The sequence below is a fragment of the Telmatherina bonti genome (genome assembly GCF_933228915.1).
Source record: "Telmatherina bonti genome assembly, chromosome: 10".
In the NCBI taxonomy this organism is placed as follows: Eukaryota; Metazoa; Chordata; class Actinopteri; order Atheriniformes; family Telmatherinidae; genus Telmatherina; species Telmatherina bonti.
In genome coordinates this window covers 14977686-15003842 of record NC_136628.1, presented here as the reverse complement: position 1 = coordinate 15003842, position 26157 = coordinate 14977686, and the positions used below count along the sequence as shown (strand labels likewise).

General features: G+C 38.9%; 1 protein-coding gene across 1 annotated transcript in view; it reads left to right on the top strand.

Moving 5' to 3' along the window:
• Positions 1–26157, top strand: part of rapgef6 (Rap guanine nucleotide exchange factor (GEF) 6) — a gene marked incomplete at its 5' end in the record, with an annotated part of 156692 nt that overhangs the window by 29470 nt on the left and 101065 nt on the right. Inside the window, 3 exons of the mRNA XM_079247887.1 lie at positions 7141–7211; positions 7964–8020; positions 13408–13491. Coding sequence (XP_079104013.1) covers positions 7141–7211; positions 7964–8020; positions 13408–13491 — 212 coding nt within the window. The remainder of the gene's footprint in view (positions 1–7140; positions 7212–7963; positions 8021–13407; positions 13492–26157) is intronic.

The following is a 26157-nucleotide window of genomic DNA, read 5'->3' as shown; positions in this document are numbered from 1 at the left end:
CTGAAAGTCTCAGTCTCAGCTGGTGATGAGTTAAAAGATGCCTCTCTTGAGGTTGTGATGTCCTAATCACAGATGGGGTTGTAAGGCCATGCGATTAGTCTCTTGGGAGGACAGAACAGAGGACAGAAGTCAGTGAGGAATGTTGCTCTGCTATTCTATGAGAGGAGAGAAGAACATTGCAACACTGCACAGCACTTGGGCTCCAGGCTAATGAAACCAGATACACTCCTCTGATAGTAAGTTTTGGTTTTGCCCCATCACATTAAGATATAGGGATTTCCTCTCATATAAAGGCATTTAAAACCCAGATTGCAATCACCACACCGTTAGTTCATATCCAGGCACTGTGCTGTATGTATGAGGAAGTGATCAGATAAATCAGAACAGACTGAAAAGTGATCACATGACCCTCCTCTGTGTGAGACCACAGAAAAACAGAAATCCCATCCTCGGACACTCTCCTATCTGTCTGTCACCCACCCACTGATGACCTGCTTTACCCCAATCAATGTATAAAATGGGGACAGTTTGTGTCATGGGGGTGCCTAGTAGTAGTATTATTAGTAGTAAAATTCATGCAGTAATTAGTTAATATGTTGTAGGATAACAAGCATTGAAGTGATGTCTGGTTTGTCCTAGGGCTGTGATGATATGCTTTTGTCCCGATTCGATTTGATTCCGTTTTTTTTTGGGTGCCGATTCGATTTGAGTTGCGATTCTCATAAATTCTTCGACATTGCTGGCTTTTGTAAATTAAAAACAAAAAAAAAAAGTATAAAACTCTTCTTTGCTCATCTTTTTTTTCATTTTTTAAAATTTCAATTAGGAAAAAACAACACAATAGCCAGACCATCATTCTGCTGCTATAATGTCAAAGAAGACAAGTAAAAAGATCAGTAAAAACAATAAAAATGACAAACACTTTAAAGTGGATTCATTTTATTTACTTGGGGGGAAAAAAAAAGATTTTTTTCAACAAATTAAATTAAAATTGTGAAGCGAAAAAATCTTGATTTTTGATTTTTTTGATTCGATTTCCCCACCCCTAGTTTGTACTGCCTTCTAAATTTTGGTTTTTATATTTTCGCACCAGATCACTAGCTGTATATAAGCGCCATTAATCACAGAACCACTGGTTGAATTATGCATTTATGCATCAGGCAGGGTATTTAATATAACCCAGAAACTCACAAAGAAACAGGGGTGTACTAGGGGGCTGTCTGGCTTCATGTTACCGCCCCATGCCATCGAGTGCCTAAGGGACTGTATTCCAACATGCACACGCTTGCTGTACACGCAGCGGTATGACAGGAGTGCTTACTGCAGCAGTTTGTTGTGTTCACTAACCCAGTTAACAGTAATTTGAAGTCGATATACTTCCGCTTTCTCATTGCTGTAAACTGGGCTTTTCCAAGTCTCTGCCCTGGGGTCAGTGAAATATGGTTGCAACTCTTCCTGTGACACCATTGACCAGGTCGAGCTCTCATGTCATTCAGAACGGAGCTCTAATGGAACCAAAAGGCTTTTCTTCAGGAGGCTTTTAAAGAAAACTGTTACCATACATTTGTTAATTTTGCTGAATTTAACTAGAAACCTTCAGAAAGACCTCTAGTGAGCTGTTGTATTTTTTTTTAAATGCTTTTGGGCCAATAATTGCGGGAATTAAGTTTGAAGTGCTAATGGCAAAACTATTTCTATAGGCAGGTACAAACCTATGTTGGTCACATGACCAAGAACAGCTTGCTAGTGAAAACAAGCCCTGCATCATACCATGTTAAAATGGGCATCTTGTTCTTATATTTTTAACTTTTTCTCTGTGGGTTTTATCCACTGTGTCACAACATTATGTTGATGCCCTAAGTGCCGGAGGAAGAAAATGAGGTGAAGCTAGTGGCACTTGGACTGAACAGATTTCCTTGTGTCTATCCATCATCTCATTGTTAGAGAGCTGCTAACAAGAAACGCTGGCTATGTTTACATGAAAGTTTTAAATCCTCTTTGATTCTGAATAAAAGTTAAATCTGCTTTAAAGAAGATGAATAATGACCATGTAAACACCTAATTCTAAATGAAAACGATATTTCTGAATTTACTTGTTTAAGTAAATGGCTGGCTTATTCACATTTTAAATCAAAATCGATTATTTGCTCTACTATGTAAACATTTATTTTGCTTTAAGGTAATTCCAGTTGTTCTGCACATACTTGTTATTTTGTCCCTTCGTCCATTGGACAACCAAAAAAGAAAAGAAGCAGAAAGTGGTGTTTATGTATTTTTGGCACACGTAAGTATGTCACCTACGCCCCCTTTTTTAATCCGAATCCTATCCAACTCCCAGTTCTGAAGCAAAATTTCTGAAAGGAAAATGAAACCTGTTTTCCATGTAAATTTGAAGGAGAATACTTCATTCAGAGTGGTTTAATTCAGAATAATTAATTCTAAATTAAAAAACTGCGTCCCCTGTGATGGACTGGCAACATGTCAAGGGTGTACCCTGCCTCTCGCCCAGTGATTGCTGGGATAAACTCCAGCTTTCCTGCGACCCTTAATTGGACTAAGCAGTTGAGAAGATGGATGGATGGAACACATTGTAACTTTAGCCAATGAGAACATTGCAAAACCCACCAACAGGCGTCATTTGTTGTTTTCGTAACCAGCCATATAACAGTGTTTTTGGCATCCAAACAAAACCAGCCATTAGCTGTATACAGTAACATCATAATAAATGTTTTACTAAGCAGTCACAAAGATATCTGAACAAATTGTGGATTATTTAGAAGAACTCCAGTGTGTACTGTCAACAGTGATAGCCATTTTTCCACAGGGTGGCTGGAGTCTTTGTGAAAAGCAGTGGGACACCTCCCTGGTGAGGTGTTCCAGTCACATCCTAGCAGGAGAACATCATATGGAAGACCCAGAACACACTGAAGGGACAACATCTCTCAGCTTGCCTGGGAATGCCTCGGGATCCTTCCGGATGAGCTGAAAGAAGTGGCAGAGAAGAAGGAAGTCTGGGCTTCCCGGTTAAAATGCTGCTCTTGTGATCCGACCCAAGATACAGGATAGAAAATAGATGGATGGATAGCCATAATAATGCTATAAAGTTACCTTTAAAACAACAAGCACCAGATATTATGTATTTCTTTGTTTCAAACTGAAAAATCGTCATTACAGACTTCGGACTCATTGGGAGGTTCTTGTGCTACTCTCAGAGCAGCTAGCAGGATGCATAACAGTGTTAAAGGTGAAGCTGTGCAGCAGAACATTTTTTTTTCTCAGAGTTGTGTACAAGAAGAGCAGGAAACTCAGAATAAACTTCAACTCAGTTCAAGCAGTAACCACATGCAGACAGACAGCTGCACAGAGAGAAGAAAAAAACCCAATGACCCAGTCTGAGGGCTCCTGCGCATTTCGCTGTCTTGTTCCGTAAGAAATTAACGTGATTTAGAAGAAGGCAGCATCAACTCTTATACGAGTGTACCTAGTCTGTCTAGTCTAGCAATCACCTCCAGCCTTCTTCTTTCCTTTTTTCACAGTACAAAGCACCAAATGGTACTTTGCAACAAGAATTTTGCAAATATAGTTTAAAAAAAACTGCATAACCAAGAACCATGCAATCTAACTAAATAATATTTTAGAAGGTATACTTCTGTTGCATGCTTGTAATGTTAATTGGTCTGTCTAAATTCTCCATAGGAATGGGTGTAAGGATGAGTTGTTATTATGACTCTGTGTTGGCCCTGCAATGGACTGGCAACCTGTCTGGGTTTGTATCCATCCTCTCGCCTGGTAGATGCTGGGATGGGCTCTGGCCTCGCAATGACCCAGCATTTGAGAAAACATATATAGTATAGAAAATGAATGTGTGAATCAATATCTGCTGCAGATTGTTGATGGTGAACAAGAACATTTAAAGAGTCTTGTTTGTGTCACCTAAAATAAAATTGTCGATAAATGAATTTGAAATTAGTTTGAAATCACTTTTACAAAGCTCTGGGAAAGCCATGTGAAAACTCAAAAGTTCCATGTTTTTGCATCTATTTGTAAAACCATTAAAGTGTAAGTTTATCAGTGTAGCTAACTTCCCAAAGCTGTTCAAAGCTGCTCTTGAACGCATATTGTTTTGTTTCTTTTGTCAAACAGCACAAGACATCAGAAATTGTCATTAAAAAACATTACATTCACACTCTGTGTTAACTCACGGTTACATAAAGCGTTTTCAAGCTGTTTCTTTGCTCCAATAAACCCCTAATTTTAAAACCACATCATCGTCTGGCAACCTTTGTACAGTCACTGTGGCTATTCTTATGTGCAATGATGTTGCGCAGAGAAAGTAAGAAGTGTTGGAATATATAGTTTTTTTCCCCCCACTCAGTCCACAGTGCTTTGCTGTCAAGCATATTTTAGTGAGCAACTCTGTTCTAAGCATATTGGGACAAGGACAGTGGTCCAATTAAACTTCAACCATAAGTCAACTGTGTGGAACCATGCTGGTTGTTGAAGATGAAGCACACCGCCGATGGCAACAGGACTCCCTGACAGCAGGGGACTCTCCAAAAACTCCTCGTAAAGGCATTAAAAAGGCAGCACTATATAGCCAGCCCAATTTGATGAGGATGTCTCAGAATAATCCTGATTCAGAGAGGTCCCACCCAGCAGCCCTCAGGACCCAAAGCATCCACTTCTAGCATCCCTATGGTAAACACCACGACACCACTCCAAAAGACCTGTGGGTCGTAATATGGATGTTTTCCATCTATAAGGGGGGGCTGTACATTTCAATGAGATGCTTTCAATGTTATGTTTTAATATGTGGCACAATGAAGTCTAATTATTAAAAACTCTAGTTTGCAATGTGAACATTTTCATATGATTTCAGCTGAAGTTATGCGAAGTACTTATAAGAACCATGTTAGACTATTAAATACAAAGTCCTGTTGTGAAACTGCACATGATGTTCTTGCATGAGAATACACTTTCACCAGAAACTATACTATTTCTAAACAAACATACCTTACACATTGGATGTGTTTTTGCTTTTATTGATTTTCTATGATTTATGGGTCATTTTTATGGAGTCATGGTGACGTGCGCTTCTCATCATTCTTTGTTACAACTTTATCTAATTAGCAGCGAAGTAGCTGGCAGCGTGTTTGCATTGCATGGAGGAACAACATATCGTCTGTTGTATGTTTAGCTACACCATCGGCCTTGACAGTAGACTGACTCAAAGTAAAACATTATTTGCTGGCTGTCAGCATTGTATAATATTTCTCAAAATAAATTACAAGCTGAAAAATAAATCCTTAATCTGCTTTAACTGCATGTAAACAAAAGCAGCAGTGTGGAAAATGCAGCACCCAGCATTTGGATTTTGTCTTCCAGAGACTCCCAGATTTATTCGTTTTGGATAGAGGCATTGTAGTTGTTTTGTTTATGTATTTGTGCTAAACTGCGGCTGTGATTTAATTTAATCCAAAAGGAGGATGATTCTTGGGGAAACATTTTTTTGGGGGGGGCCTTAAATAGTTTTGAGGAGTGATGCAGTTTCTTGTGGCTAAAAGACACTGTGAACAATGTGGTCTTTTATTTAAACTTCTTGCTGAGAACATAAGCCAAATGTTATTTGTTGAGCAGGAAGCATAAACATAACCGAGTCGGTCTTCCTCATGCCGCCATAACAGCGTTGACCAGATAGTCTGAAGGAATTCTGGAGCATTTGGTACCAGGATAGATGTGGATGGAGCTTGCTTCCAGCCTTGCTAGTCTTCACTGTGTTTTTGAGCTAATTGAGCATATTCATGCTACCTGTCAGAGGTGTTAATGTTATGGTTGATCAACGTATATTTTAATTAAACTTTGAAGCAAAGGAAACATCTGTGCATTTAGACCAGTGGTGTCCAGAGTCAGTCCTCAAGGGTCGCTAAGCAGAGCTGAACATCCCTGATGTAAACTGTGCTGTGGAGGAGAAGTTTTATGAAACTTTCTATTTAGAAAGTTTTATAAAACCTTTTAAAAGGTTTGAGATTGATATAGCTCTTGTCTGCAGCATATGGAGAAATTTATCTTTGTCCCCAGCAGTCACAGCTAGTCACTCTAGCATGACACAGTGTCGAAGGAGACTGATCAATTTCCTTCTTTTTCATGCATTAGTCATCGTAGTGATAAATGCGCAAAAAAAAAGAGACATTTATACATTGTTATCTCTAATCATGCTAATTAATTTAGCATGAGGCTTTTAAAATCCCACAAGTTAAATATCTGCATCATATGTTAGCCATTATTGGTAAAGGTCTAAAATCAGCCGTAGAAAAACCAGTTTCAGTCACTTTCTAATAGATTCTGTTATTTAGATAGAACTGGATTTCATCTTTTGAAAGGAAAAAAGACAAAAGGTTACACACTCTTAGAAGTACAGCTTCAGACTAACACAAATAAAATGTAACTTACTGAGTCGTTAAGCTGTTTGTAAACAGGTTGAAATAGCAGAACAGGCAGCCATTCTTTGAATTTGGATGATAAAACATGTGTTTATGTCTTTGCTCTCAGCTCCACCTGTTACATAGAAGTAGCCGCCTGGCTGCCTTAATAGCCACACTGTTTGTTTGATCCTTCACATGCTTATGAGGCCGGTCTTGTCACTTACACACTCAATCATCCTCTAAATGTTTTGACAGCTGGCCCTGATAGAGCACTATTTTAAGGTCGCACTTGAGTGTCTCACTACTGTCATGTGGGTACGTAAGTGGCATGCCAGTCTACTGGCTTTGAGGGTGTCAACTTGATAGGCAGTGCCTGGCACAGGCCAGGCAGCTTCTGTCAGTTTGCAGCATTTGATGTGATTTAAACAGTGCTGAGACATCCTGCTTTTAACAATGAGCAGCTCTTTTAAAAGCTTTGAATTTTTCCAATTCCTAACAGCAAAGCAGCTTTTTGAAGATGCAGAAAACATGTTCATGCTGTTGAAATCATTTTAAGGAGCAGAGGTCTCCATGTAACATGCTGTCTATGTTATCTCTACATGTTCAAATCTTTCCTCTCTTTGTGTGTGTGCGTGCGTGCGTGCGTGTGTGTGGTGGTGATAAGCCGTTTATTTCTTGAAGGTTTTCATATGTACTGATTCTTCTTTGTGTCCTGCAGGACTTGCATACCATTTACTGCCAACTTTACCACATGGACGTCCTCTCGCATCTGAGGGAACATCAGCTAAGGTCTGTTCTTTTCACATGACCTCAAAACTTTGGTATTTATGTATTTCTCACATTTTGAATGTTCATTGTTCACTTTTGTGCTTTAATTAGTCAAAATCTAATTGTGTTACTTGAAGACTCCCCAGAGGCCTGCTTTCCATATGAATTGTTTTCTACCAAACCTCACAGGTTTGGATTGTGGTTAGATTTTTTCCCCCAACATTGGTCTCTTCACTCTAACTTTACCCTTCAGAGGACGTTAAAGCTAAATGAGCCTTTAGAAATTCGCATGTTTATACCACACATTTTTAAGTCAGCAGTGTACTTTTATCTTTCTTAATGTTTCAATAGGAACATACCATTGGTGGTTTCAGAGACAAAGATGAATGTAGACACTCAGACTATAGATTAAAAAGACAATGATAAGTTATTGACATGCAGTACCTACAAGTCCATTTGTTTTGTATTTAAAAGCCCTTATTTATATTTATAGTTATTTAGTCTTTTTGATTAAACAAATACAAACATAAAATCAAGTGTAATTCCAAATCAGAGGAAAACAGTGATCTGAGCTGCAGCCAGAAAATGAGCATCAAGCCACCTTAACACATCAGGCTGACAAACAGTTAAGATGTTCTCTAAAAGGGGTGAGCTTAGCTCCTTCTCATTATAACAAAGAGATGGGTATGTATTGGATGGTGAGCATGAGAAATGTATTGAGGTTGTATTTGGAGACAAAAAGAAAAAAAAATGTTTTTGCCCATCTTTCGCAGGTCGATGTGTACCTCAGCCAGGTATGAGAGACATGAGGCCAACCACATCCTGTTTTAGTAAGTAGAGTCTCTTTCACTGAACCTTTTATCCCTTTATCTTTTGCCGTGCTTCAGAATCGCAGTATTTTTTTGCTTTGACAGAATATAGCGTGAGTTCATTTGGGGTGAATGAGTGCAGTCACTTTTAAAGATGAAATGTGTTCAAGCTACATCAACTGGAAAGCTGAACTCATTTTTTTAAGAACTTATTGTAATTGTCAAATGTAAGCTGGTTTGTTTATTATCTTAAAGTTTTTGCAGTTCATTTCAGTCGGTTAAAACTGGTGTGACACATTATCTGGAGATATCATGAGGTGCGTTTCTATAACACCTAGAATTGTGCAAAAAACTAAATATCGCAACAAAAAACCACTAATGGAAACACCTACGTTTTGAAAAAAGTTCCAAATATCTCTCTCTAATCTAGCTCTCTAATAAGTTTGTACACTCTCATGAGGTGGTTTTTGAGATGTTTTGGTATAGAAATATATTGCAAAAGTGTGATGGAAATACTTTTTTCGCGTTACCAGTTCCTTTTTGTTAAAGATGGCGTGGAGTGGAACAAACAGCGTATTTCAGAGTTTTAGAAAAGAAAATGAGATAAAAGCTTAGAAAAGTTGTAGAAAATTCTCCACGGCAAGTAGAAAACCCCCAAATACACTATGTGGCTACCTTGCATTAGATGCAATTGTCGTAAAATCTTGTTCCTCTTTTATGAGACTTGAGGCTTATGCGCTAAACCCTGTTTAATGGAAACACTTTCAAATTGCAATTGTTTTTTTAAACTTACAAATAACGCTTTTAATTTGTAAAAAAACAAACAAAAACAAAACAAAACATAATGGTAAGGCAGCTTTTGTCTGGATCCACACCTGGTTGTGTTGTTTTTTTAAACTTACTCACCTGCATGACCAACTCAGCTGGTGTTACATTTTTTGGATCAGAATTTGACATATTCATAACTGAGGATATCTGCAGGTTCTCATTCAAAGGCTAAAAGTGGTAAAGAAATGAGGAATAAGCAGTTTTTAATTGATGATTGTTAGCGTTACAGATAAGTGTATACTTGTTCTTTACACAAACTGTTTGGTTCACATCCTTTTTACAGCATTTTTATGAGATTTTGGTTGCTACTTTTAATTTGTCCTTCCTAAAACATTGACTTTATTCTTTTTAAAAAAGTTTTTGTTCCTGCAATTTGCATGTTTGGGGTTTCTGTCTCGCTACATGACTCTCTTTCTTTGAGATGTAGTTTACATGCAGATGTCCTGGCATGTTTCCAGAAAATAGAACGTATCGGTCAGATTTTATTTTCCCGTTAATGGAAAGTTCTTGTCCAGATGCAGCAAAGCAGGACAAAGCTACAAAACTACCCCTGCCATGTTTCACACATGGGATTCTTAAGCTTGAGTGCACCATTTTTCCTTTTCCCGCAAAAGATGTTTAAAAAAGCCAAAAAGTTCCGTTTTTATCTCATTCATCCAAAAAACTATTTTCCCTCAGCTTTTTGTTTTGTTGACATGATCTTAAATAAAAACTGCAGATCACTTGCAGGTCTGTTTGGTAGAACACAGTTTAACCACACTATTGTTGTCTCGACAATCGAGTCACAGATATTAACATTTGGCCAGTGTCAGTGAGGCCTTGGCTGCTCTTGGCATGTTGGTTAACCTCTCATGAAGAGGTAATGAGAGGAAACAATGGTTTTGAATGTCCTCTGTCCGCTGGAGTATGGATCGGTGCAGCTGGAACTCTAGACGTGGGTTTGTAACATTTTCCAGACAGATGAGCATCAACGCCTCTGACATATATCTTTTGTTTGTGCCATGAGGCTTCCTCATAAAGAGGTTAAAAAGAGCCAGACTTTGATTAATATCTGCTCTTCTAATGAAACGCAGCCCCAGATCACACCTGACAGCCATCGCAATGACACAAATCACTTTCAACTTTCAAATTTACTAACTGATTGTTCTCACTCATAAATTTATTGGAACATTTTGTTGAGATAATAAATTACTATAAAATCTTTGTGTAACTGATATGAAATGGTGTGAATATCACATTTCAGGACATAATAATGCATAATGGGAGAAGAAATTCTGCTTTCTGCAAATACTCTTGACTTCTCCACCCTGTCTCAGTTTTCAGCCTCATGGGACGTCGCTACTGAAAACAACAAAAAGGGTCAGAAATACAAGATCCAGTCTTTTGAGAAACAATAAATCAAGTTTTAATGTCGCTATATCTGAAAAGAAAGTTTACCAGAAAATAATATATTATGTTTTTTGCCCATGTTCCTGTAAGTTTGAATAATTTTTGTCAGGTTTTGGAGGGTTAGTGGGATTCTGGTAGGGTTTGTTTATGATCAGGGGAAAAACTCTATTCTGTAGCATTTCCTCAAATTATTGACATTTGGCTTTTAATATACCAAAAAGATACCAAAACTGTGGTTTGACTTGCTTGGCATTACCATTTGTTATAACATTTGACTTTGGGTGACTTATAGGTTCACCTGACAGCTGCTTGTAGTTCCACAGTAAACCTCTCACCCTCTGTTGGAGGCGTTTGCACGTCCAATTATGACATATGATTTGATGAAAACTCTGATGGTTGATCGGGCCTTCACTTCTGCCTTTCTGAGGTGCAAGTAATTAAAGTTGGAAGAGATGGATGAGGCTGATGGTAGTGTACAAAGAAATCATTTTAGTGAACTGTGCAAGAATTGAGGAAAATGTATCAAGAAGTGAGTTGAGTAGATATAAGGGATTGAATGACAGGGTAGAGACAGACCGGAAATGGGTATTACTGCATGGAGGAGACTGTTGACAATGAGGTGAAAAGAGAAAGTAGGAAGTGACAGGAAATAAAAAAAAAACTGTAAGGACGTATAATAAATGGGAGGGATGCATGAAGAGAAGATGTGATTGTACTGAAGAGGCAGAAGGACCAAAGAATAGCAATGACAAGAGGGAGGTGAGATGAGAAATGAGCTGAGGGGAGGAATGAAAACGTGAGGTTTAAGAGAGACGAGGGAGGCTGAGATGTGGTGGAAATGAGAAATGGAAGGGGGACGGAGATAGATGAAGGGATGAGAGAGCGGCTCTATGTCGTTGATGCATTATCATGCTCAGTAGAATCACATTAGACACTCAGTAGTTTAATTTAGCAACAAATAAACACACACACACACACACTCTGATACACTCTCCTGCCTCCCTACCGGAGGAAAGTCTTAAGTACCTTAACCCAGACCAAAGCGGCTGCCATGTTCAATTAGTCTTCAGTTCCACACACAGACTGTGGAGTCAACAGATGAAAGCAATCAAGGTTCCTCGATGAAACTACACTCATAGTTAATCATGTTGGCCTCAATAATATCCAGCAATACAAAAAAGAAATGAATTATGTCTGTCTGTTTTCAAACATAATTGCATCATGGTTCTTGCTTTCTTAATATATTAATAAGATAAATGAGTAAAAGATTACATGAAAAGGCTGCTTAAGGACCAGAAAAGCGTACATGCAGGCGGGGTTACAGCTGCGAGGTAGGCTTTTTCCACTTCCTGTGTAATTTAAAGTCTAATAAGTTTCCTTTTAATATACCAACAACACATCAAATTACACAAATCAAAACAGTAATCAACGATAAAATTCAGAAAGTGTGATGAATTTGTTTATGATACATTTGTTTCCTTCAAATGGCAAATTTTATTTGGAGTTAGAAAATGCTCCAAATCCAGCGGTGTAGTGTGTAACTATGATAATTCAGATTCTAATGTGTTGATAGTATGTATAGATCTCAGAAATGGAAATTAATGTATTTCTGCTGGGTGTGTACAATTTAAAGCTTATACAGAAATGGGCTTTTTCTGTTGTTGTTGTTGAGGAAAAAAGCAGATCGCTTTCATTTAGACGTCTGATTAGTTTGAGGACTGGATTTATATAATGTCGATGGCATTTTGTGATTTGATATAGATAGAAGTAATTGTTGAATCATATTAATGTCATAATGATCACCGATCTCTGAATCTGATCAGCATGTTATTGCAGAAAAATCTGCAATATTGACAACTCTGATCAAACTTGTGATTTAAACCCAAAGTATTTTTTTTAAAGTTCATATAGATAGAGTTAGAGTGCTGACTGCTTTAGAGACAGTTTATTGTTACTGTGTTTGATGTTTCCATTTTGTTAAATTATAAACATATTCATTATATTTAGAATGAAGCAAAAAACAGCAAAAATAAAAACACAATTTTACTGATTCAGTTAAATGGGAAATAAAGATACATTTTTTTCCTGATCAAAAAATTGCCTCAAAATAGTGACTTAATGTCTTAAAGTAATTAGTTAATAGCTGTAAAAACAGCTTTTGTGATAACCACAGGTTTCATACGTATCTTTTTCCTCTTTACTAACTTCATCATGTAAAGCTAAGCTTCTCCTCCTTGCCTCTGACTCCATCACCAAACCTGTTGGAATAATTTACCAGCTGTTTGGAGATAGTTGATCAAATAGTGAAACCGTGTTGACAGAAAAACAGAGCAAGCTTTGGATGTGTTTGCGGTCCATTCCTGTTGCTAATGGCAGAGCAGAGTATGTGACCTTTTCAACACTGTAAACTTAATTCCGTTGTGTTGCTGAACACAGTGATGGCACTTGGTGCTATGGCTCTGCGGTGCTTGTGCTTGACCTTTTTACGTTTAAAAATTATGCAGGGTTCTTCTTGGATTCATTTAGCAGTAAAACTCACAACCCAAAGCACAGCAGGTAGCTCAAATTAAACTGCATTTTTATGCAATGGCTCAGGTGGTAGAGCAGGTCATCCAATGACTGGAAGTTTTCCGTTTGAATCCCACTCCCCCAGTCATCTATTGTGTCCTTGGGCTTCATCCTCCTTGCCTTCAGTGTTGGAATCACTGGTGTTTGAATGTTTCAGTCATAGTGAAGAGGTCATTGGCATTGGTTTGGGCAGCATTGGGTAAACATGTAGCTTAATAATCATCACCAAGTTTAAATTAGAAGTGGATGAATAATAGATCCAATCATGCAGTGCAATGTAAATATAATGTTATTTTTAAAGTTTTCAAAAAGAACTCATTTTCCACTTAGACTGTCACCTGGACTCAAAAATGACTAACAAAAATGGATGCTCTTCCATGCCTCAGATGAATGATGAGTCTGTTGGAGTTTGGATTTATTTCCGTCTACATCCATCAGTTTTCCTTCTTTTTAAGCATTTGTTCCCTGTATGTTGGGAAGGTTAGGTCTCATGATGGAAAATAATACCTGCTCCTGGAAATACTTCTTCAGGTTTAAAGTGTGCACTTTCAAACTTATTAGACCTTTAGCTGTCATTAAAATGCTTCAGTGTTTCACACTTCTTTTGTCCCTCTCTGTTCCAGCCCAGACAGCATTGCTACTTGCTGGTACATCCTGCTCTCGGGATCGGTCTTTGTCAAGGAGCACATGTACCTGGCAAGATGCTGGTATGTACCAACACACACTCATGCACACACACAGTAGGCAAAAGAACAATATCATGATGGGGTGACACAAGGAGGTGTCATGTGTAGTGAGCAGATGTGGGATTTCTTAGACATGGCACATAAAGCGGGATTGTCTTGGCAGTTGTGAGATAGAAGATAAGGTATCTGTGTGTGTGTGTGTGTGCGTGCGTGCGTGCGTGCGTGCGTGCGTTTGTTCACCAGTAAGATGCTAAACACTGCGTGACAGAGGTGTAAGACATGAAGATAGGTTTTACTGACATGTCAGAGAGCACAGGAATACACATTTGTATCTGATGTCTGTAAGTTAACGTTGAGCTGTGCAGATATAGCAGATTTAGCAGAGCAGATTTCTGACACGTCTTTCGCTCCTTTCTAACAATGAGAGAAAAGTATTTCTGAACCTCGGCCTCGTCAGACAAGTCTCCCTCTTTGTTGTCATTAATTCTGCAGTATGATGGAGGCAGCTTCTGCTGATTCAAACCGTTTTGCTCAGCTAGTTGTTGAGTAAAAGTGCCAGTTTCTGTCCATGACTTCTGTTTGTTGAATATGTCATGATATTGCACACTGGGAAAATCACAGTGTTCTTGCCAACATTTAACCAAATTCTTCCCACTTTCTTTGACATGCTCCCAGGCATATTTAGCATATGTTTTTGTCTTTTTTGACTGCCCCCACAATATTAGACATGATGGACATGCTTTCACAAATAGTGATTGTTAATTGTTGTTTGAACTGGGATTGCTATTTATCTGTCAAGTTTGTAAATATGAGGCTTAAAATCTTGTATGATGTATGCTTAATCCTTAAGTTCTATTGTGTCTATGCAAAGTACCACTTGTCATTCATACTATGATACTCAAAGGGTTAAGTTGCGTTGTTGGTGAGTCTTTGCTCATGTTACCATTAAAACATGGGTGTACAGCTCTGGTCGTCAAGGGCCAGAACCCTGCAGGTTTTCCATGTATTCCTGCTTCAAAGCACCTGACTCAAATGAATCAGTCATTGTGCAGAATGTTATTGGTTGTTGGATCCATTTAAAGACACATTATGTAACGTTCTGACCTTAAGGGTACATTTACATCGGCTTTTTTTATTCCAATCCTAGTCTGTTTGCTCGGAAAGTCCGCTTCGTTTGGGGAAAAGTGAATGTGTTAAATGAATTCTGATTCGGATCAAAGAAGCAGGCCCGGCTGTCAAAAAACACAGGTCCTGATCTGTTTCAAGTGGACCAAATACAGGAAGCGGACTTAAAAAAAAACAAAAACAATGTCACTTCCTGTATTTGATGTAATATTGCATTGTGGGTAAATACATAGCAATGGTGTTAAGAGTCTTCTGCCTCGTCTGTTGTTCATATTGCGCCCATTGTTGCGGTGTATTTCTGCAGAATACTTGCAAAAGACAACATAAAAAAACCCAAAACAGTGATAGTTTCATCTCCATGTTTGGCTCGCAAGTGGTGAAAAACAGGGTTTTCTTCTTCATGTGGGTCTTGTCCTCTCTTTTGCTAAATACTAGTACAGCGTAGGGTTGCAACGATTACTCGGGTAACTCAAGTACAAAAATTGATCAAGGCAAATTATTTGCCTCGAGGCTCCGTTTAATTAATATCACGTGGTGATATATTTTAATTTATGTATCATCGCGGCATTCTCAGACCACTGCGCTGTTCGGAGGGACTACATCACTGTTTCAGTAAACATATAAAATATTTAAACATGTATAAAATATATAAAAACAGAATCTGTCGCCTACGGTGTGTCACTCGGACCGATGACGGATATTTCAAACAGCAGCGGCGAGCGATTTGCTTTCTGTCTGAAGATTCTCGTTGCTTTGGTCTCTAATGGCAGAAAATGAAGAAGAGGGGAAGAAAAGACAGAAAATGTTGCAAGTGTGGGACCATTTCACACTCAAAGGGCAGAAAACGTAGTGCAGTGTGTGTGCTGTAAAGCAGGTCTCAATGTTGCAGCACCTGAAACCCCCTTAGTATTTGTTTTAGAAATTATAATAAAAAAAAAAAATATATATATATAAATATGTAATCGTTAGAATACTCGATTACTCAAAGAAATAATTGACAGAGTACCCGATTCCAAAAGTACTCGATAGTTGCAGCTCTAGTACAGCGCCTCCTTTGGTGGGAATGGGGGTATATTTTTTTTAATGCTTTGGTTCGTTTGACCAAAGTGCAGTGTGAACACAAGCTCTGTCCTGCATGGATATACCCCCTTACAACTGAGCCAAGTTAAACATGGAGACAAAACTATTGCTGTTTTTTTTTTTCTTTTTCTTTTTTTCAAATTTTGTCTTTTGCAAGTATACTGCAGAATTACACTGCAACAATGGGTGCAGTATGAACAACAGACAAGGCAGAAGATCCTTAAGGCAATGGCTACCCACAATGCAATACTACGCCACATGCAGGAAGTGACTTTTTTGTGACTTTGTAGTTCTCTTCCTGTATTTGGTCTACTTGAAATGGACCAAGACCTGCTTTTTTGTTTTAAAGCACCAAGATTAACCAGCAGGTCAGGCGTGCTTCAAGTCAAATTCACAAGTTTTTTAAATAGAATCTGGTGACAGTGGAGATGACATTAAAGAGTACAGCTTGGCAAAGCTTACAGCATAGTCTTAAATACCTGTCGCTTAATTATATTGTTATAAAGTTAAAGTGTATGCTTCATTTGAGATTTGTTTACTTTAGATTCCTCCATCACGAGGTCCTAGTTCAACCATTTCACCCCTGAAATAGATTACAATACATCCAGACTTCATCCAGCTGGCAGGAGACAATGGTAGTTGCATGACAGGTGCCTTAAGAGAGAGGTGCTGCAGTTGGAGCTTACTGGACATCAACATTTACTTATTCGATAAGCTCATTGTAACAAAATACCAAGCTGTGGTCTGCAGATCGGCAAGTGCCAAAAACAACTTGAAAGCATTTTCACTGAAGTGTTGCACTTGTTTAAACACTGAAATTGATTTTAATGGTGAAGACTGTGAAGATGATTGGATGAGGTTGGTCTTCAGCTCTGTATTCACCCTGACTCTACTGTTATGGTTGAACTGAAACAGAGGAAACTCATGCCAAAAACAAAAAGAAAGGGTGCAGATATAGTCCGTGTAGTAACTTTCTGCATTGCTAAAAACTAGGGATGATGACTAAAGAATGGTTTGACAAAACCAAGTCGCAACCTCCGGCGGTAAAAAGGGAAGCCTATGCAGAAGTGCATAAAACTGCAGTTCCCCCTTCATCCGCTAGGGGGCTGGCTGCAAAACAGAGCAAATCCCCATAGACTCCCATGTTAAAAAGACCAACTTCACAGCAGAAATAAACATGTTTATAGCCTGGAACAAAAATCCTTTTTCGGTTTATAGGTCAGGTTTACCTTCATGACAACTATGGGGGGGAGTGAATTTTTTCTAACTCGCCCGTTTAAAAGTAATTTAATCTTGCATATTTAGGGGCGTGTTCTTTTGATTGACAGGTACCCGATCTCCCGCTTCAAGTAACGTAGAACCACGGTTTTTAGCCGGTTAACATCGTGACTTAGCTTTAGCTCGCTTACCTCCGTTAGCTGGTTAGCTCCTGTTAGCTCCAGGTTAGCTTGTTAAGCTCTTAGCTACAGGCAGCTCGGAGTTCGCTTGATGTCAATCATCCACCATGACGCTCACAGCCCCCCTCTCAGCTCCACCTCTTACCCACCCATATTTGTATTTCCCGGGCCAGACGACACGCCAAGATGGTGATGGTAGGAACCACCCACCAAGCTTCAATTCAGCTCTTCAGAAACCTATGGGTGACATCACAGAGGCTCCGTCCATCTCTTTATATACAGCCTATGGACAAAACACTCAAAATACCTCCACATAATCATATTAGTTCCTTCCAGTCCTGGAGTTCTGTCAAAAGGAAATTGGTCAAGTTAAATGTCTGATGCTCCCCAGTAGAAATCATGGCCAACTTTTCCAGCTTCCATGTGTTATATTAGTTTGTGGCTCCTAGCTGAGTATCTTCAGTTATCTTTTCAACCATAAAAGAAAGGAAAAACATGCTTTGGGTCATGAATGATCCAGGGTTCATTTAGTTTAGAATAAGTTTGAGTGTTTTCCAATTTATGTAAAGGAATCACAAGTGATTTGTTGCTGGATGATGACCTAGCATTTAAAAAAACCTGAAATAAGTTAGTATATTGGTCTTCAAGACCCTTTGTAATTATTTTCATTTTAAAGGTCTAGAAAAACTTGGAAAATAGTCATTTTGACAAGTGACTGATATCCTCAGTGGTAAAAGGGACCCAGTGGATTCATTCCAGGGTAAAATGCCCCCACTGTAGTTCTTGGTTATTTATCTGCGCTACATCACCAATCAGCAGTGATGGAAATAGGATATGCTGGTGGGCACGCTAATTTTCACCCCATTTCCTGCTGTGAACAATCACAGAGACAATGAGGGCTTGTTGCCTCTCCTGGGAACTTCTTCAACGTTCCGTCATTTCAGCCACAATTTCCATCTGTTCATCCAAAGAAACATTAAATAAAAGATGCTCTATTCTACTGTTGAGCCTGTTTTTTCAGTTTATAAAAAGGCAAACTATTACCTCCGCCTATGAGGGGACAGAGGTCGTGTTTTTGCCGTTGTTTATCTTTCTTTATATCAACTTCACATAAAGACCTGTGGCCTTCGTCTAACTTGGATTCCATTGAGTTTTGGCTTGTAACATGAGATAGAAATCATAATATGGGTGGAAATGTGCTACTTGGCAGAGGTCTGCGCTCTCTCAGTTCTTTTCTAGTTTGTTTATTTGCTTAAAAGTGGCAAATGACATGAATTGAAATGATCTCAGATTTATCTTTAGATTCTATGCTATAAGACGTAAATATAGCAAAGCAGTCATGTGTGACATGCATAGTTAACGATCTAGTGTCTTCCTCCTCAGCGTTTGTCACTTCCAGTGCTGCCTTGTGCAAGCAGAACCGAAACTTAAGTGCAAGAATTTTGTGTTGATTTGTTTCATGAACAGCAGCAAGGGACCGACCGTAGCAGAGAGCATAGATGGTTGTGTATCAGTAACCTCAGGCCAGCTCGGACTGTACACATGGGTGTGTGTTTGTCTTTTATGTGTGTTATTCTAACATGGATGAGTTGATAACTGAGTAGAGTGTGAGTAAATTAGGTGCCCTGCAAAGGACCAGAGGAGGGTGTGTGTGTGTGGTGGAGCACTATGAGCAGCAGGGGGTTTGGAAAGGGTCACAGAGGGAACTAATAGAGAAGGTGTGTGTGTGTGTGTGTGTGTGTGTGTGTGTGTGTGTGTGTGTGTGTGTGTGGGTGTGGGTGTGGGTGTGTGTGTGGGTGTGTGTGTGTGGGTGTGTGTGTGTGTGTGTGTGTGTGTGTGTGGGTGTGTGTGTGTGTGTGTGTGTGTGTGTGTGTGTGTGTGTGTGTGTGTGTGTGTGTGTGTGTGTGTGTGTGTGTGTGGGTGTGGGTGGGTGTGTGTGGGTGGAATGCGGAACCCCTGGCAGAGCAAGGGATGGCCATGTGTTCCTGAGCAGCCTGCCCGCCTCGAGCCCAGAAGCACATCCAGGCAGGAAATGAGCAGGCAGCACACACCCTGTAACACACACACACTGACAAACACACACCTCTTTGGAGCCAGCGAAGAGACAGACAAGCGAACAGAGAGAGAACACACTCCTTCCTCAGATTAAAGTGAGCTGAAAGCCTGATGGTCAAGCCACTTCTTCTTTCTGGTGAAACTTGTTGTTTGAACACTCTGGAGCACAAAAGCAGCACGCTTGGATCAGATTCTGGATCAGGTTCTGGATCAGCTGAATGCGGGACTTTCCCTCCTTTTCATTGTGGATAACATGCTGGATATGAGAAGGACTTCAGTCAAGCGGATCCCCAGTATTTCTGTTCCTGGTTCGTAACGTTAGTTTTCTCTCATTGTGACTTTAAAGACAGCCGCTTGCTGTAACGTCAACCTCAGTCGAATTCAGCCGAGTATTTTCAAAACTCCCTCGCTCCCTCTTTCTGCATTCTTTCCCTCTGCATGCTTCATTTCCTGCCTGCCGTCGTTTAAACAACTGGATAGCAGGGAACTCCCTACGGCGCTGTGGCAGGATAACTCACAACCGCTGGGCCTCTTGGCGCTGGAAACACACCACCAGCTACTGTGGCTTGCTGTTCTTTATCGCTGCTGATTATCTAAAACAGCAGCAGCCCCCTTTTTTTCCACATTACAACCACCATTAAACACCTATGAAGGGCAAAGTGTTGCTGCTGGAAGTGTTGGGAAGTTATTGATGATGCAGGGAAAAACAGGAAACTGATAAGATAAAAAGTAATGTTTTAAAAACTACAAATGCATTTTTAAAAAAAATGTGTTTAATACATAAAAACAAATTCAGTCCATAGGATGCTGTGGTAAACCACACACAGAGGCACAAAGTCCAGATATATTTGTTGTTGTGTTTACCATCAGTTCATCATCCTGCTTACTTCCTTAAAGCCTCACAGCTCTCAGAAATCTCTTTATCTGATTCATGTTTCTTTGGAACGTGCTTCGCTGTACGTAAATGAAGATCATCAAGATCATTAACCTGGTTGGCCAGTGTTTGTGTGTCCAGTCAAGTGTGACTGGTTACCTCTCTGTTAGCTCTGAAGAGACTTTAACTCAGTTCATTTTAGCTAGGTAGCAGCTGTCCCCTTTCAAATGAATGGTACCGTTTCCTGCAACATCATTCCTCTCAAGTAGTTTTTGTATGTGTGCTGGTGGTCTCTCTGTTAAAGATGTGGGTGCAGACCAGCTCTCCAGTCTTGTTTGATGCTTGTATGAGTCAGCATGGTCATTGTTGGGCGACCAAACAGTAAAACTGCAGAGTGTACAGTAAGTGTGTGTGTGTCCTAGACTGTGGTCTGTGGTTTTCTTTCCTGACTGTTGCTCGTTATAACCATGGAAACGGTGTTGCCAACCAACATAAACGTCTGTTTGGGTTCAACGGTTTTAAAAATGAAACTCTCAAACTTGCTTTAGACTCAAATTACACACTGTCTGTACGAGAGAATGGTAATGTTAGGTTGGAAAGCTAACTAACGTCTTAGGAAGTGTGGAATTCAGAACCAGCAGACCTTCATTTTAATGTTTTTCTGACCGTAGACCTGCATGAAAACAGGTTGCTAATTCATTCATGTCAATTTAACCCATTAAACCTGCTCTGGTACATATTTGGAGTAGCAATTACGGTACTTTACCAGAAGAAGAAAAAAATGTAAAACAACTTGTTTTTCAATCAAAAGAATTCCAACCTTGTCTGATTTTTTACTACCGAGCAAAGCGCTGACCAATCAGATGCACGAGAGTGCACATTCCAGGGGGTTGTCCTGCAATCCTGTACTTTTTCACACAATAATTCTCACAATAGTTGTCTCACAATAATTTCAGTGGAATCAATCAAATTAGCTGGTGATTTTTAAAATTATTCAGAAATTTGAACATTTTGAAATTTTTTAAAAATTTCCAATTTCAATTGAATGATAAATAATACTGTTTAGTTCTGATTATACAAGAAAGAAAGAACAACTTGAACAGTGAAAATCTCCATAGAGAAAGTATAAACTGTTTCTTGCTACCAAACTACATAAATTTTTAATTTATTACCTCCTCCAAGGAGGTTATGCTTTTACCTGTTTGTATCTGTTTGTTGGTTTGTCTGTTTGTATCAAGATAACTCAAAAAGTTATGGACGGATTTTCATGAAATTTCAGGAGTTGATGGAAATGTGAAAAGGAAGAACTGATGTAATTTTGGTGGTGGTTATCCGGATCACGTTTTGTATCCAGGAACTTTTTAAAGGCCTTGGTGGAGGTTTGCTTTGTCAGAGTGCTTTTCTAGTTTTATTGTTTGTTTTTTGTTTTTTTTTGCAGTTCGTCAAGTTTGATGCAAACAACTTTTTAATGTACCAGAACAGATAATTTCCATCAGACATGGTGATATTACCAGTATTGGATTTAAGGTGCATCAGGTGGACTGTATGGTGTTGACAGAAGGAGATATGGGCTTTGGCTGCAGTTTCCACGAAATTAAAACTGATAATGTGCTGATAATATTGTTTAGACCTTTATATTTGATCGTGTCATGTCTCACCTCCTCCTCTGCAGACTTATGAGATCTGTCTCACTTCAATTATATAACCCCAGATGAAATGCAATATGACCGCTGAGATTGACGTATCTGATCTGGTCTGGGTCAGGTTTGGAGAAATCTGATTTGTTTTGTTCAGACTGTAATAAAAATAGGTCACATCTGGGGCACATGTGGACAAACCAGCTGGATTTAGACCATTTTTCTGTGTAGGGTGAACACAGCCTTTGGTAACTTTAATTAAAAAAAAAAAAAAAATAGTTGTAGTCTTCTATGGTAAATGGTTTATTTTAGTAAATAATAACTTCAGAAGAATAAACAACCTCACTTTTGATCATTGATGGGCACTAAATGCCTAACAAAAAGTCATGTGAGGTCTTTCCTTTATTGTGAATAAAATGTTGTTTTACAAAACTGCAACAACACTTAACTATAAACACCCCTCCCCACAAATAAAAAGTCAATACTTGCACAAAAATATGCACAAAACCATTAAATATGGTTCTGTAGTGAGACATAAAAAACTTTATAGTTGCACTTAGGAAGTTAGTGATTATTTTTTTTACGATCATGCATGTTGAAAAGCAAAACAAACAAAAAACAATTTTTTTGCTATTTATATTAACTATAATAACTTAACTATATTAACTATTTATATTTAACTATTAACTTGATTTTATTTAAAGCAGTGGTTCCCAAACTGGGGGGCGGGCCTCCCAGGGGGGACCCAGACTAATCACAGGGGGGGGGGCGCGGCAAGGCAAAGTAAAACTTGGGAGTTTTTACACCGGATAAATTTGTAACAATATCATTGTAAATGATGATAAATCAACAAAAGAGACTTCAGGTAATTTTTAAAAAAAAAAAAAAAAAGGCAAACTATGATGGAGTATATCTGTCCCTGCTTGACCAGTAATAATAATAACCAATGGTGGGTAATAATGAGACCACAGTCTTTTGCATGAACCAAAATAGTATAATTTAATATCATGAAGTACGAAGCCAAACAAGTTACAACACGACTTGTGGACTTTTCATTCTGAGCACAAAGAAAAGTCTGCAGGTTACTTTAGAAATCAAGTATCCAACTATCATATATAGCAAAGTTGTTTTACTAAAGCAGCATCGTCTCATAGAAAACTCCCCTCAACTGATGTAGTAGTAGTGTTTGACACTAAAGCAGAAGAATGGATAATAATACTGACACGGTTTTAATTATAGTTACCTACAATACAGCCACTAAAACTAAAGACACATTTCTTAGTATGTTTCTTTGGTTTATGTGACTGGAGGGGGTGGGGGCTTGACATTATTGTCGTCGATGACAAGGCGGCCCTGCAGAAAAAGTTTGGAAACCACTGATTTAAAGAATAGTGCATTTTTTGATGACTAGAATAGACTAAAATAGTGTTGGGCTTCTTTGAGCTTAGATTCTACTCAGTGCAAAGCAAAATTATTCATAACGCACTTTAAAAACAACAAAGTTGACCAAAGTGCCACAATCTGCAGAGACATCACACACAACCAACGACACAACAACAAAAAGAAAGAAAAGGGTAATATTACCCAATGCTTTGCTCCATTTAGTACATTGCTAGTTTTTCCTGGTGTGAGACACCACGCCTGTGTCAGTGTGTGTGTGGCCGTCGTTTCTGAGCTGGCTGTCATGGTTTTATTGGTCCAGGCGCCGCAGCTGTCACTGGACCGGGGATGAACCTGTTCTCCTCCCTGCCAACAACTTGTTTCTGCAGGAAGTGAGTGGAGAGGAATAACCACCTGCTGAAATCCTGCACATTTCTCTTGTAAGAGGATGTTCATTCCAAGGAAAAATGCTTTATTTGGGGGGAAAAAAAGAAAGAAAGGAGGAAGAGTTAATGGCTCAGCCAGCCAAATGTTGCTGGACAAGCAGCAGGCTTTTTTTTCTCTAAGGTGTTGTGTCAGACATGAAATGATGACACATGGGAATAAACAAGTTGTTAGAAAAAAAACATGAATAAAACAAATCACAAATTGGTTTCTATGATTAAAAAAAAAAAAAAAAAAAAAGTTTGACCTAAAATACAAATCTATTTTGTACAGCATCACATCGATCGCACAGTTTTATCATGTGATCAGCAGGAATAAAGATGTTTTTCAACAGCATAGCTACAGGAAATAATTAAGAAATCAAACGCTGTGATATAAATGCAGCGCAGTTGGCATCATCTGAATAATCTGAGATTCTCCAACGTGAGTAGAGCACTGATTAAGCTACAACACCACAATAAGTAGAAATGCAGTTTAATTGATGGAGATTGATGTCAACGCATTTGTTTTGACTCTTTGCTGTCATAATGTTTATTTCCTGAGTTGAAACTAACGTTAACTTAAACTAAAGGCTTAAAGCCTGCTCTTATTCAGTACGGTTACATGATGGTTTTTAATTCCAAATGAATAATTAGGATTTAACGTATTCTCCTTCGAGTTTGATGAAAATAATAATTCCAAATGAACGTTTACATGAAATGCGTCTTTACTTAATTCCTATTTAGAGCGTCGGGTCAGGAAGGGTTCTGATTGGATAGAGGGTTCACGTGAAGTATGATGTATACCGGAAATAAAGTTTGCTCCCTGCTTCTCGTCTTTTCAGTCATAACTTGTAAAAACTACATAATAAGTACCAGTTTCGCAGCTATTTTTATTATAAATGTGAAGTACCAGCTCAACACGAGCATACTACTTCACTTTTTGCAGCAACTGAGAAGTAGAAAACAGCTAGACCACCGAACACGGGAAGCAAAACAACGCGTGTCATCGGGACAGGACAAGGTAACGAACATGCGCAGAACGACCTAAATCAACTTAGAGCGGAATTAAGGTTTACATGTCAGAGGAATCAAATAGTTTGGAATTAAAATGTGAATAAAGCAGCCACTTACATCAGAATAAGTTTAATTCCAAATAGGAATTAACATTAGGAATTAAGTGTTTACATGATCGTTTTTCACCAGTTTAAAGTGGAATTAACTTTTAATCGGAATTAAACAGGAATTAAAACTCCCATGTAAACATAGCAAATGGTATTTTTGGATGTTTGTCTCATTTCCGCTGTGAGGTAGCGATTCACACCAGTCAACAACACACAGGTATCATGTTTCACTTGAGTCAGGGTGGCAGAGTTATTTGTGGGCACACACACGTGTGTATGCACATCCTCACTTAGTTAACAACAGCTGACTTTTGTTTATTGATTCTTGGACTTGTTTTTTTTTTTTTTTTTTTTTTTTTTTTTTTTTTTTTGAGAGAGAATGCTTCGGGTAAAAGAAAGATGAGGAACAACCAGGCAAACAAAAACATGAAAGATACATGAGTGAAGACTCTGGCTCTGCTGAATCTCCTTGATCAGTTGCAAACTGTATCTCTCCGTTGTCTCTGCACCACAGTCCGTCTCACCACTCTGCACGCACACACACACACACACACACACACACACACACACACACACACACACACACACACACACACACACACACAGAGTGAAGAGACAGGCTTGGCAGGCTTTGTGTGGCGTTGACAGGGACCAGGCGTCTCGCCTCAGTGGAGTGTAGAGAGATCTGTCAGAGTCGGAGTGACCTCCATGCAAGAGGCTCTGAAAGCTCGGAGTCCTCCTACTACATTCCTCCCTGGGAGAAACTGGCTCTCTCACCCCCTCCCAAAGATATTTTATGGATTTTGTCGCATTTTATTCGCTCACGATGTGTCTTTGTCTAATGGATGGAGTTTTATATATATAATTTTTTTTTTTTTTTTTTTTTTTAAAGTGCAGAATTTGAGGGTGTGGAGCAATTCAGGGAATTTAAGTTGATGCACAAGGTATTTGTCAACAAGCAGATAACTCAGAAAGGTGACAATGACAGATGCCGGAAAACTCTTTGCACCGGTAGGAGTGTTTTCTGCAGCTGCCTCTGGCATCTGACCTCAACACAGGGAGGCAAGAAACAGCTGAATTCCCTAAAAGATAGCCGAAGCAGTGCCATTTTTCTCTTGGATGAAGTGCAAGTCTAAAAGGTTTATTTCTTTTCCTCTTCTGTCACTTTTGATCCTATAAATAGTGTTGAATGAGAGAAAATACTTACAAAAGGACGATGAATTTGTTGCAAAAATCCAGCTTGATCTGCAGAGACTAAACATTCGCCTCGTCCAGGGGAATGTTTAGTCTGAAGAATATTAACACAGGAAGTATGTGACTGATTGTGGCAACAAAGCAAAAAAAAAAAAAAAAAAAAAAAGAATCCCCATACAGCTCATTAGTGCCAAGTTCAGCCACTGTCAGTTTCCCAGCAAGTTCATCCCCAGTGGATATAGATCTATTCTTCCTTTAGTGTGATGCAACAAGGCTTTGATTTTTGCATCATTTTCACAACCTGTTAACATTTCTTGGAAAATCTGTCAGAAGAAGAACAATGCAACCAATTCAGAAACTGGTTAAAAGAGGACTTTCATCATCGTTTCTGCCTATAGA